The 12,994-nt window shown below is 33.5% G+C and overlaps 1 protein-coding gene across 2 annotated transcripts in view; it reads right to left on the bottom strand.

Annotated features, from left to right (window-relative positions):
- Nucleotides 1-12,994, bottom strand: part of LOC126733938 (S-adenosylmethionine synthase) — a 46,186-nt gene that overhangs the window by 28,217 nt on the left and 4,975 nt on the right. Inside the window, exons 2-5 of one of the 2 annotated variants that reach the window (XM_050437425.1) lie at nucleotides 9,890-10,273; nucleotides 9,488-9,565; nucleotides 1,017-1,139; nucleotides 750-862 (exon numbers count right to left, since the gene is read on the bottom strand). In XM_050437425.1, the coding sequence (XP_050293382.1) occupies nucleotides 750-862; nucleotides 1,017-1,139; nucleotides 9,488-9,565; nucleotides 9,890-9,998 (423 nt within the window). In that variant the 5' untranslated portion in view covers nucleotides 9,999-10,273. The remainder of the gene's footprint in view (nucleotides 1-749; nucleotides 863-1,016; nucleotides 1,140-9,487; nucleotides 9,566-9,889; nucleotides 10,274-12,994) is intronic. The other variant, XM_050437424.1, reaches the window with a different exon arrangement.

Here is a 12,994-nt window from a genome sequence, read left to right as displayed (position 1 = left end):
AAAAGGGATATAAATATCTGAAGCTTTGAAAATATTTTTTTTTTGTTTTTTGAGTTAAAATTTATTTTTTTTTTCTGTTCAAACAAAATTCAACTCTGGAAACTTTTAAAAGAAGTTCATAAATTTCATATTTAAAGAGTGGAAAATTAGGGCAAGAAGGTGTCTAATGATCCTGAATGGCTGTCTGAAAACAACTTGAAACTTTGGAGGGAAAGTCTATGATAAACCAGTTTTTAACTATTCCAAGAAAATTGGTGTCAAAAATGATCTACTACAATCCCAATTTAAATAAATTTGTAAAACAACTAAACGTTTCTAAGAAAATTTTGAAAAAATTCAGGAACTTTGTTTAGAACTTTAATAACAAATTTTAATTTTACTCAATCTAGTTAAACCCTTAACACCTCACACAAATAATATTTTTACAACTTAATTCAGTTTATCTGGTAACTAGACATGATCGATAACCGATGATCCAATGATTACCAACGAAAAGATATACATTAAAATCCCTAAAAAAATAAATGATTATAAGCAGCAAGCACATATTTTGCAAAAAAAAAACCACATCTTTTGTCACTGGGGGACAACACAAAGCAGATTTGTTAAGCGGGTCAAGTCCATCCTTCAGTATCGATTCCTCCTTATAAGTCCTTATGTAGCAAAAAATTAGAAATCCATTGGAGTGCCTATTAACGGATTCTTAATTTTTTGCTACATTTTTAGATAATTTGTTCCCAAATAACTACCTGGTCCCCTGCACCAATATCAACTTCGTCTCTGTCCACGTGTACTCCACCGGCAATATTCGGTGATTGTTCTTCGAGAGCAACTAGCAGGTTCAACGTGCGATAGTCTAAACCTATTTTGTTCCAATGTTAATTTTATTGCCAAAATTGTAATTTTTTTTCTTTTGGGTAAATTTTGAAAAATACATGGGGCTTTGATTATTTACAAGAGAAAAAAGCTAATAGGCACTAGCTACAAAATGAATAAATGATTGGTGTGTGGCTTACCTTTTGAAGAATCATCATATCCAATGTGTTTTATGGTATCCCTGACCACTTTTTGGTAGTCAACATTTGCTTTCGAGGTGATTTCTCCGCATAGGAGTACCATGCCGGTCTTGGTAACAGTTTCTGGAAGAAAAAATTAAAATAGTATCAAGTTATGGTATATTATAAATGTATTGGGATAGATATTTAACATTTTTCCAACATACTCAGGCATTGTGGCGGCGTGAACACGAAGTTAAAAAAGAAGATCGGCAGACAGTTATGAACAGTTTTCGTAGTGTGATGTTTGCAAAGACAATGCAGGAAGCAGAAATTAACATCTGCTAAATAGTGACAGAGTGAAAGAAAATCAGACATTAATAATTCACTTTAGTAAGTCATGGGACCGTCAATTTGTTTTTTGAAGTGGAACAAAAGGTTGAATTGGTTTAAATTAAATCAGTTTTTTTTCTAATCCAGAAATAAAATTAAAACATGAACTATTCCAGGCAGTTGAGGACATTTACAAAATCCAGGCTGCAACTGCCAGGAAAAAATAATTTATACTCTTCTAAGAACTTCAACTGCCTGCATGGGAAATGACTTTTAATACCAGAACAAGATAAAAAATGATCACAAAATGTCCATCAAAATCTGTCAATTGTTAGTTGACAGATAGGTTAATTGAAGTCAACCAGAAGTTTATTTTAGGTTTCAAATGCCATTAAAAAGCCAGAAAATACTTAACTACCTTTACGAAAAATAAAATTAAAACATTAACTATTCCAGGCATGAAGGTCATTTATAAAATCCAGGCTGCAACTGCCTGGATGAAATTTATTTATTTTCTTCGAAGCACTTCAGCTACCTGCATAGAAAATTAATTTGATACCTGAAGAAGGTAACTACCTCATTAACTATTAGGTTAGTTACAGTAATTCAGGTATTCATGCCTTTACTAATTTTTCATATGAAAATTTAACAACACAAGTAGTTTGGCTTCATATTTCTGATCATCTTGGGTAGATTGCTGATTTCAATATGGTTGAAAACTCTATAGTAAAGACCATTAAGGGCAAATATAGACCCTTTACTCAGAGGGGTACTAATAAATTCTTCCAAATTATTGAATAGATCTTTTGGGACTTTACACTAGAGGAGCAGGTTTATTTCATTTATTGAATACTTTACAAAGTGATGAGGATCCAAAATATTATAATGCATGGATAATGGCTATGGATGCAGATATGTGTATACTGTATAATCAAACAGTATCATAGATCATTAGTTATATTATGTTATTTTTTCACTTATTTGTAGAACATAAGCCAAGAAGATTACTTTGTACCTGGCATATAGTGAAAAATTGGAACATACAAGGAAGGTCTAAAATCAAGAAGTTGGAAAATAGACAGATAATGAAACATGAAATGAGGAAAATTTTAAAGGAGACTGATCCACAAAAATTTATACAGCTGAAAGAGAACTATTTTAGGCAATTAGAAGAAGAGGAGGAAACACTAAAAAATTATAAAACAAATGTAATTAATTCTTTAATATTTTAGGTACTATTTCCAAAGTCAAGAGAGAATAATGATGTGGGCACATTGTTATAGAATCAATGCCGGAATTAATACAAATATGGCAATTGAAAGCTTAAATAAAGTTCTGAAGTACAACAAAATGAATGGAAAGCAGAATATTAGGTAAAGAAATTTTAACACATTACAAAAAAAATATGAAGAAAATATATTTTCTCTTAAAAGGATTGAAAAATTGTTGGATTTACTGGATGAACTTGTTGATGAAAGAATGTGGAAAAGGATTATAAACATGGAAAGGCCAAATGCAAATAATTATCAGCACAAAATATGTCAGAGTGCACATAAAAAAGCAGAAGAAATGGTGAGTAATAATGGTAATGTATCATATTCTGGACATTTTAAGGTAAGGTCGTTTAGTGATAATCATAAACTGTATTGTGTAAATTATAATGAGGTTTGTGATGAGGACTGTAGGGCAATGTATTGTGAGAAGTGTAAAATATGCAAACATAAATATAATTGTGATTGTCCAGAATATACTGTTAAAAGTGTCATGTGTAAGCATACATGCTGTAGCTTTATTTGAGCAGAGGAGCGAATATGTTTCAGGTTTCATGGATGAAATGCAAGAAGATAATAATCTGTATGTCAATGAACCTTCAACAAGCAAGACAGTTTATGAGGATGAAGAAAATCATTTTCTTGATGAGACTGAAAATAGAATGAATGTGACAATTGATTTTTGAAAGAAAGTGTGAGGTATTTAGTTTAACAATAATTTTTTTTGGTAGTTCTATAATATAGTATGGTATAAAATTGTAGATTTGTCTAGAACAGTTTTGCTCTGAAATTCGTAATTATGGTGGTGGATTGGGTGAACATGATTTAGAAAACTTTGGGTGATTTTAGAAATTTTATGCAGACAGTAAAACAAAAAGAAATGGTGTTGAGTAAAAAAAGAAAAATAGAAAAGCAGCAGTATTATCTCAACAAAAAACCTAAATTTATTTATAATAAAATGTTTATAACTATTTCATGATGACATTGCTTTTGTGAGTCACCTATTCTGGTATTATATCTAAGTGGTGTTGGCTATTTGTACTCATGTAATTTGTTGGCTTATGGTAAAGGATACTTATCAAATATATTTTTTTAATTTTAATTTTGCCTTTGTTATAATTAAATAATATATTAGTGTTTGTTTCAAATTTATTGGTATTTGTTTTCAACTTTTGTAAATAGATCCCTTTGTGCAACTATGTTATATATATATATATTAGGTAGTAGATTGCTTAATAGATGAAGTTGATATAATAAATTTTGAATATTCTGCATCAGTGTTATGAATAAACCTACTTTACTAAAATATAATCTGGTTGTTTTATTCATATTTAATAAGCTCAGATCCTGAAAAATATTGGTCTTTTTTCATTGTTGAAAAAGAATACAAGAAATGTTTTCTTTAATAATTGCATCTGATGTATGGATCACATGAGACAAGAAAGTGTAATAGATAGGTATATCACAATAAAATAGAGTAAAGTCGGCATATATGGAATAGTCGGGTAATATAGAACTTTTCATAATTTTTAAACTGGTGGCTCCATCTCTAGAGTGATGGCGACATTAGAATTCTTGTTGAAATTCTAGACTGTTGGCATGAAGTAAAATTTCCGCATATGCCATCAACGCCGAAAAAGTTGAGGTTATGATTTTTCACATGTTCAGAGTTTGTACACGGGGTCAGTTAAAATCGTTTTGTGACTACATTTTGTTGAAACAAAAGTGTTTAAGCGCATGGTAAGTTTGTTTAGGCATAATATGGTAGAAATCTTAAAGATTTGCTTTGATATTTTTCATGATACTATATAGAGTACTTGTTTTGTTTACATATTGTGTAGCGTGTAATATGGGATATTCCATATTACCCGCCCTATCCCATATCCCATATTACCCGCTCAGTATAAAATAGAGTTTTTTTTTTAATTTTCAGACATAATGGCTGCTCCCTTCAAGCAAAAGCGTAAACAATGGAGTGAGGAAGATATGGAAAACGCCATTGAATCAGTAAGAAACAGAAATATGGGTTATTTGGCGGCAGCAAAAAGATTTAAAGTTCCACGCTCAACACTTTTTCGCCTCTGTCATACTGAAGGGCCTCCAGCAATTGTGAGTAAAACGAAGTTGGGTAAACGACCAGTTTTGTCAGAGGAGTTGGAAAAGGCATTAGTTCAATATTTACTTATAATGGATCAGAAGTTTTTTTGGTCTGACAAGAAGGGATGTCCGATCTCTAGCATTCCAACTTGCTACACGTAACAATATACCAAATCCATTCTCTCTTTTACGTGAATCTGCGGGAAAAGATTGGTTTTCATCATTCATGCACAGGCATAAGGCTACACTAAGTTTACGAAAGCCCACTGGAACTTCCCTAGCAAGAGCCGTTGGTTTTAATAGGGAAAATGTCAATGAGTTTTTAGACTTATTAGAGAGGACTATGGCGGAGCGAAATTATGGACCTCATCAAATATATAATGTAGATGAGTCGGGGTTGTCCATTGTGCATCAAGATGTCCAGAAGTGGTATCGCTTAGAGGCAAACGACAAGTTGGTACTCTCACATCAGCCGAAAGAGGTTCACTTATAACCATCGTAATGTGTATGAGTGCGGCAGGTAATTTTGTGCCACCGATGATCATCTTTCCACGCAAAAAGGCCAGTGAGCAGTTGAAAAAGGGGGCACTTCCAGAATCGCTGTTTGCTTTTCACCCATCCGGGTGGATTCAAATAGATTTATTTACAAAATGGTTTGACCACTTCCTAGAGCTAGCCAAACCTTCAGCAACAAAACCAATACTGTTGATATTAGACGGCCATCACACTCACACTAGAAATCTAGATGTACTTATCTAAGCTAAAGAAAATAATGTTAATATGTTATGCCTACCACCACATACAACGCACAAACTTCAGCCCCTTGATAAGACCGTCATGGGTGCATTAAAGACCTTCTATAACGAAGAAGTGAGAATCTTCATGAGAACGGAAAAACGTGCAGTAACACATTTTGATATTTGCCAGTTGTTTGGTAGCGCCTATCTTAAAGTGCAATCTGGGGAAAGAGCTGTTAAAGGATTTAGTGCCACTGGGATCTACCCTTTAGGAAGAAATATTTTCACAGACGAAGAATTTGCGGCCGAAATGCAAAACGAAAATCAAAATTTGCCGAACGATAATACACGTCCTCATAATGAGCAAAATAACTTGCCTTATGTTTATCCTACTGACATAATTCCAGTTCCAGAACTAACAAAGAAGCCGGCAACTCGGGGAAGAAAATGTGGGCGTTCCAAAATAATCACGTCGACACCGAATAAGGAGGAATTAGAACAATCAATTAATCTCTCAAAACAAAAAGTTACACGAAACGTTTTCGATGAACCTGGATCTAGTGGATTACAAACCAAGAAGCGTAAAGTCACGAAAAAATATGTACCATCTATACTCTATTTCAGAAGTGTATAGAGCAATAAACTGGGGAATTCCGTTCTGTTTGGCTACATTTCGTGGTAGTTCATAGGCGCAGGTACTTATAATATTTATGAATTTAATTTTCACGGATTAAATGCCTTTATTTTGAAAGAGATTAAATACTAAATAAATACTCTTAATCCTTTTGTATAGGTACCTATCTTTTAACGCTTTGTAACATGCAAAAATGGGGTCAGGTAATATATACAGACTATAAATACTTTTAAATCATATTTTAAACGTTAGTAGTCACTGCTACGCTGTAGTGTAATCACAATATTATTATCCCAATATTTAAAAAATGGAGGTATTCAGTCCAACGAAAAGATGTACTAAAAATTCTCCACTATCGCTGAGTGAAAAAGTTATTATTTTAAATGTACATGATTGCATAAAACACGATTACCCTAGTTTTACTGTGCAAGAAATTGTTGAAAAATGTTCTCGAATGAGTGGAATTGGAAAGTCCACCATTTTCAAATTGTTGCGGGAAAGAAAAGTAGCAGGTCAAGTGGAATCTCCCAAGCAAAAGCCAGGACGACCTACAAAAGTCCTTGATGAAAATGCTAAATGTATAATTCGAAGAAAAGTTCACTCTTTTTATTTTAAAAAGGAAATACCCACCCTAGACAAAATTTTAATGGAGCTTGGCCGAGATGACAGTATTCCGTTGATAAGTAGAAAACTTTTATGGAAAACTTTAAAAAATATGGATTTTGCCTGGGAAAAGCATAACCGCAAAGCACTTTTACTGGAGAGCGACGAAATTGTTTGTTGGAGACGCCAATACTTGAAAAGTATCAAGCAGTACCGCAGGGAGCAAAAGAAAGTTTTTTATCTTGATGAGACGTGGATTAACGAAGGTTATATAGTCCAAAAAATGTGGCAAGACAAAAATATAACCAGTGCTCGCCAAGCTTTCATAGAAGGCCTGTCTACGGGTATTAAAGTACCTTCGGGAAAAGGAAAAAGACTTATAATCACACATATTGGAAGCGAAGAGGGATTTTTAAAAGAAGGTCTGCTAACCTTTGAGTCGACTCGCACAGGAGATTACCATGAAGACATGAACTCAGACGTTTTCGAGGACTATTTTGGTGAAATGATAAAATTTCTTCCGGCTAATTCGGTGGTGGTTATGGATAACGCAAGCTATCATTCACGGCGAATAGAGAAGACGCCAACTTCAAGTTGGAGAAAGCAAGAAATTATCGATTGGTTGACTGCAAAAGGTATTGCGTTTGAAGCAAATTTGATAAAAAAAGAACTGCTGGCAATAGCAAACTTACACAAAACTCGTTTCATAAAATACGCCGTGGAAGATATAGCCGAAAAATATAATATAACTGTACTGGGCTTACCGCCATATCATTGCGAACTAAATCCTATAGAACTGATATGGGCGCAGGTAAAAGGATTTGTAGCAAGACAAAACACGACTTTTAAAATGAAAGATGTTAAGCTACTGTTTGATCAAGCCATTACGGAAGCAACACCAGAGAATTGGCGAAAAGCAGTCCAGCATGTAATTAAGCAAGAGGACAAAATGTGGGATCTTGACAACCTCATCGATCAGACAGTTGATACTTTAATTATAATGTCAAGAGGTGATGACAGTTCGTCAGATGACGAAGAAGACTACAATCTATTATAATTTAAAATTGTTATACACTGTTCAAAAAGTGCCAGATCCAAAAGTGACATTTTCAACTGTTTTACTCTACATATTATGTTCAATAAATTTGTGAAAAAAATATATTATTCCATTTAAACAAAAGTAACTTTCTAAAATAAAATAGCATTTAAGTACATTAATTATAAGGTAAAAAACAAGTCCCAGCTGCACGCCTTTGGCGAACCGTTTTCAATGTTTATCAGTGGGTAACAATGGGCAAAACTCATAAATTGACCCAAAACCGGGTGGCACTACCTGCAATCAACGAAAAGAAAGAATTTTACATTGAAACTAATACCCAACTAAGGTAGTGGCATAAAATATTGGTGGATCACCAGGTACCACTTTTGCATACCTAATGAGGTTTTATTGCTCTACACACTTCTGAAATAGAGTATAGTTCCTCTGATTCAGAATCTGAAGCAGTAATTGATGATTCATCTGATGATGATCTGCCATTAAGCTGCTACAATAAAAAACCAACCGGTGAAGATGTCCCATGTATTTTTTGCCTAGAAACATTTTCCTCAAGCCGAAGTAGAGAAATATGGGTGCAATGCGCAATCTGCCATGAATGGGCTCACGAAGCTTGTACCAGTGCAGAAAAAGATGTATTTGTTTGCGATTTTTGCAATTCCTAGATATACTTTTATATTCATATTGATGTTCTGAAGTTAAATAATTTTAGTAAAGTTTTTTGCGTATAATAAGTCTATTCCATATTACCCGATATGCATATTACCCTCCTTTTTTTTTTGTCGGCCAAAAATGCATTTTTTTTAAATGTTTTTGTAAAATTACCGAATATGATTTAATTTTTAATTTAGCACCTGACACTCTTTGGAGATACTTAGAAGTATATATTAATGAAATCATGCAGCTCTAAACACTTATGTTTTGATGTTATCGCTATAAAAATGATTGGTATTCCATATATGCCGACTTTACTCTAATACTTCTAGAAAATTATTCATTTTAAAATGAAAATTTTAAATAATATAATGGATTACTACATAAAATAATAACAAAATGTGTCCTTTTATTTAATAAAATTATTAATTTTTTTATACTAAATTTTAATTGAGCAGAGTTTAGAGCATGAGAATTAATTCAAAGCTATCCACTAAGTGCCTGAAATGAGATAAATTCTATTTTAGTAAAAGCAAAATTAATAAGATCATGTAACAAAATTATTTTCCATCATTTGCTGAAAATAAACAATTTCTTTAGGTAAATAAAACATTCCATATGTTTATTTTTCTCAAATACCATAATTCCTCTTATAATCAGATTTAAAATATGCGCCTTAATTAACACAGACAAAGCACCGTGATTGGCCCGCATGGGTGCAGAAATTAATGTATCCTGACAATAAGTAATAACCTCACTTTTATACTCAAATTATAACATTTTTAAAATACTAAAAATTTAATGAATGAAGTATCTAAGTGATAATTACAAGTCTGGCAACACTGCCATAAACAATAATCAAACACCAAACTGCAGGGCATTTATTTTTATCAGTAAAAGCGGTTAGGACCGGATCAACTGATTCAAAACCCCCGAATTTAATCAAGTTGTAAACTTCAAATCAAATTAATTGATAAGAACTGATTATAAATATGGCAACGACGCAATAATGTTTTTTTTTTAGCTGCGCATTTTGGGGTTAATGTTTTGATTTCAAATTAAACATTCAATTTAGGGCTTAAATAATTAAAAAAATATATTAAACCTACCGCAAGCGACCTTCGCGTCCGGATCTTGCTTGAGATGAGCGTCTAGGACGGCATCGCTGATCTGGTCGCACATTTTATCTAAAAATAACCATTAAATTAATTAAAATCAATTCAAGTGCATAAATTTATTATTAGTGCATCTTGTATACAAATTGCAACAACTGTCACATAGACATTGAATTGAAATGTCAAATATAATAAGTTTTTTTTCGCACGTGCATCTGTATGGGGGCTGATGAACGCAATTCCCTTTAATATTACGAAATAAAATGTGCATGTGCTTTTTTAGGTTATGTAAACCTCTTATAATGAATAAATCAGGGTCATCATAATATGTTGTTATTTATTATGATTGCTTTCGCTCTCTAAACGTTTGTAAACAAATCAATAAGGGGGGCTCACCTGGATGGCCCTCTCCCACCGACTCCGATGTGAAGAGAAAATTTGATCCGTCTTCCATGTCGTACGGCATGTGTCCGTTCGTGTATCCGTTGGTAATAGTGTCTGGCATCTTGTTCTTATCGAGATTTCGCCTGAATTAAAGTAGTCACTTCGAGGAGGTAATTAATAATAACACGCGGTTTTTCCAAAATAAAAGAAAAAATTTACGATCACTTAACTAACTCTTCACCGACTCGTTTACGTTTTGTGTGGGAAAAGAGAACGATGCGAAGCGGCAATGTGCTTTTATATTTCTGCGATGTCACGTGGTGTTCTCGGCATATGGCGCCGAATCGTCCGCTGTATAGAGACGAATGCTTTGGAGGGTCGATAACGTGTTCCCGGCTGAAAATAATTAATTAATTTTAATGGTTCTTGTACGTTGATTTTAGCGGAAAATGTTAAAATTATATGGGAAATATATCGAGGAACTCTGTTTTTATTACTTTTTAGTCTCATGTGATTATTAAGTGGTTTATTTATGATAATAAAATGAAATCCTAAGATTGTTATCGAAATTAAATGATGCGTGGTTGCCTATCCGTTGCCGCCATTTAAAATAGTGCGTTTACCTGGAGGTTTTAATACGTTTTCAGTTTTGACTACTTACAAAAATAAGGCTTATCGCAATGCTACTTCCTACGTGTAGTATGATTTTTAAGTATTTTATTTTCACTTGGGTTAGCCTTCCTCCTTAAATAATTATGGCTTATTCAAAAAAAAAAAAAAAATATGTATTGTCTATTATACTTGGGTGCCTGCGTTAAAAGCTATAAAAGGTATTATAAGTAGTGTGTTTACATGAAGGTCCTAATGTGGTTTCAGATCCGAATATACAGGGTGTTCAAAAAATAGACGGAGATATTTCAATGGGTGATTTCTTGTAAAAAAATGTGAAAAAAAAGTTTCTATAAACATGGTTCCGGAAATGCACAGTTTTCAAGACACAGGGTAGTAAATTTTTTTATAAATATAAATTTTTTATTAATATCGAAAAAAAATATTTACTCGATTCTTTTGAAATTTGGCAGTATTACTTGTTGAGGCTAATTTAGCCCTAATTGGATTCCCGGGGGACATCTTAGCAAATAGTATTGACAAAAAAATGTATGCCATTGTCTTTTTTCAACTTTAATATTTCTTGTTTGATTAAGCATTGAAAAATACAACTTTTTCGCCTCTTGTATTTTTTTGCGTATCTCAATTCGTTTTCAACAAAAAAAAAATTAATACCGTTTTTTTGCAAGCCACTGGACAAAATGGTTTATTAATTTTTGGTAAAAAAATCACAGGTGCATTGGAAAACAAAAAAAAAACATTTCTAGAAGCTTTTTATTGCAACAACAACTACAACAAATGTTGGAAATGTTTACCATCCATTTCTGTACACCTTCTCACTCGACTGATCATTGAACGACGCACTCGAGCTTAAATTCGAGGTCTATTTGTCACTTCTTCGCAAGCATTTACAATTTTATTTCTTAGCTCTTCTATTGTTTGTATGGGACTATCATAAACCAGACTTTCAAGTGTCCCCATAAATAAAAATCTATTAGATTTAAGTCAGGGGAGCGAGGTGGCCATTGAATTGGAAGTAAGATTCGCCGTTTAATCTTAAGGGTAAAAAGAAAGGCCCAATTAAATTGTCACCAACAACAACCATCCACACATTTCAGGACAATTGCTCTTGGTGGCGACATTGTACGTAAGCATGGGGATTTTCGTCACTTCATACATAAGAATTATGAAAATGAACAATAGCATCGCGCCGAAATCCAGCTTCGTCCGTAAAAAGTATGTTTTTATTAAAATTTCTGTTCTTATTAATTTTTTCGTAATACGGCAAAACAACAAACGGTGCAGAAAATCTCTTGGCAGCAAATAAATCATTTTTAAATTATTATAGCAGATACCGCAAGATTTACAGAAAGTCAATCAAAATGGCTAAGTGGACCTACTTTCAAAGGAAGATAAATAATTCCTCCAACAGAGCAAAAGAGTCTTGGAAGATTTTAAATGAGCTAAGGGGCAAAAATAATGTCTTGGTTATTCCAAGTACCTTTGATTCCAATGTCCTCAATTCCTTCTACTGTGATATTGCTAGTAACCTTGCAGCCAATCTCTCACAAAAAATAGATCCCAGGAGCTATCTCAGCAATATGGTAGTAGCCGAATCTTTCTTTTTTGCCCCCACGAAGCCCCCAGAAGAGCTTAAACAGTTAATGGTTAATATTAAGAATAAGAGTTTATCAGGTTGGGATGGGCTTTCTCTTAAAATATTTTCTGCTTTACCTCTTGTTGCTTTGCAAGTCTTGGCCGAGTCAATTAACTTTTCATTTATGTCTGGAGTGCTTAAAAAGAGCAATGATTGTTCCTCTTTACAAGGGTGGCGATCGCGACTGTCCTTCTAACTTTAGACCTATAGCGTTATTGCCTACTTTAGCCAAGATAGTGGAACGGCTCGTTAAGGTGAGGATGGTTTCATTTTTTAATAGGTTTGGCCTATTGAGTCTTCAGCAGTTTGGCTTTCGTGAGTCTGTGAGCACAAATGATGCTATCTTTAGCTTTCTAGAGCACCTGTACAACCGACTGAATGTTGGTGAATTTGCAGCAGCGGTATTCTGTGACTTGTCCAAGGTATTTGACTGCGTGAGTCACAGAGTGCTGCTGATGAAACTGGAGCTCTATGGTTTCAGAGGAACTGCCCTTGAGTGGTTTCGTTCCTACTTATCAAATCATGTCCAGGCTGTCAAATTTAATGGTGGTATCTCTAAGGAACTTAATATAAATGTGGGTGTTCCGCAAGGATCAGTACTTGGTCCTTTACTTTTTCTCATTTATGTGAACGATCTGCCACAACTGCAGGTAACTGGCAAATTTACATTGTTTGCCGATGATCCAACCATCCTCTGGCACGGCTCTGATGTTTCTCAAATGGAGGCCAATATACGTGCAGACTTGTTAAAAATAAAAGACTGGTGTGATGCAAATTTTTTGACATTTAATGTTTCCAAAACAAATATCCTTAATTTTAAATGTAATACAAATGATATATGTTTAAATAAT

Source organism: Anthonomus grandis, chromosome 3, assembly GCF_022605725.1.
Source record: "Anthonomus grandis grandis chromosome 3, icAntGran1.3, whole genome shotgun sequence".
NCBI lineage: Eukaryota > Metazoa > Arthropoda > Insecta > Coleoptera > Curculionidae > Anthonomus > Anthonomus grandis.
Note: the sequence above shows the minus strand (reverse complement) of the source record. Positions and strands in the feature narration are given on the sequence as shown.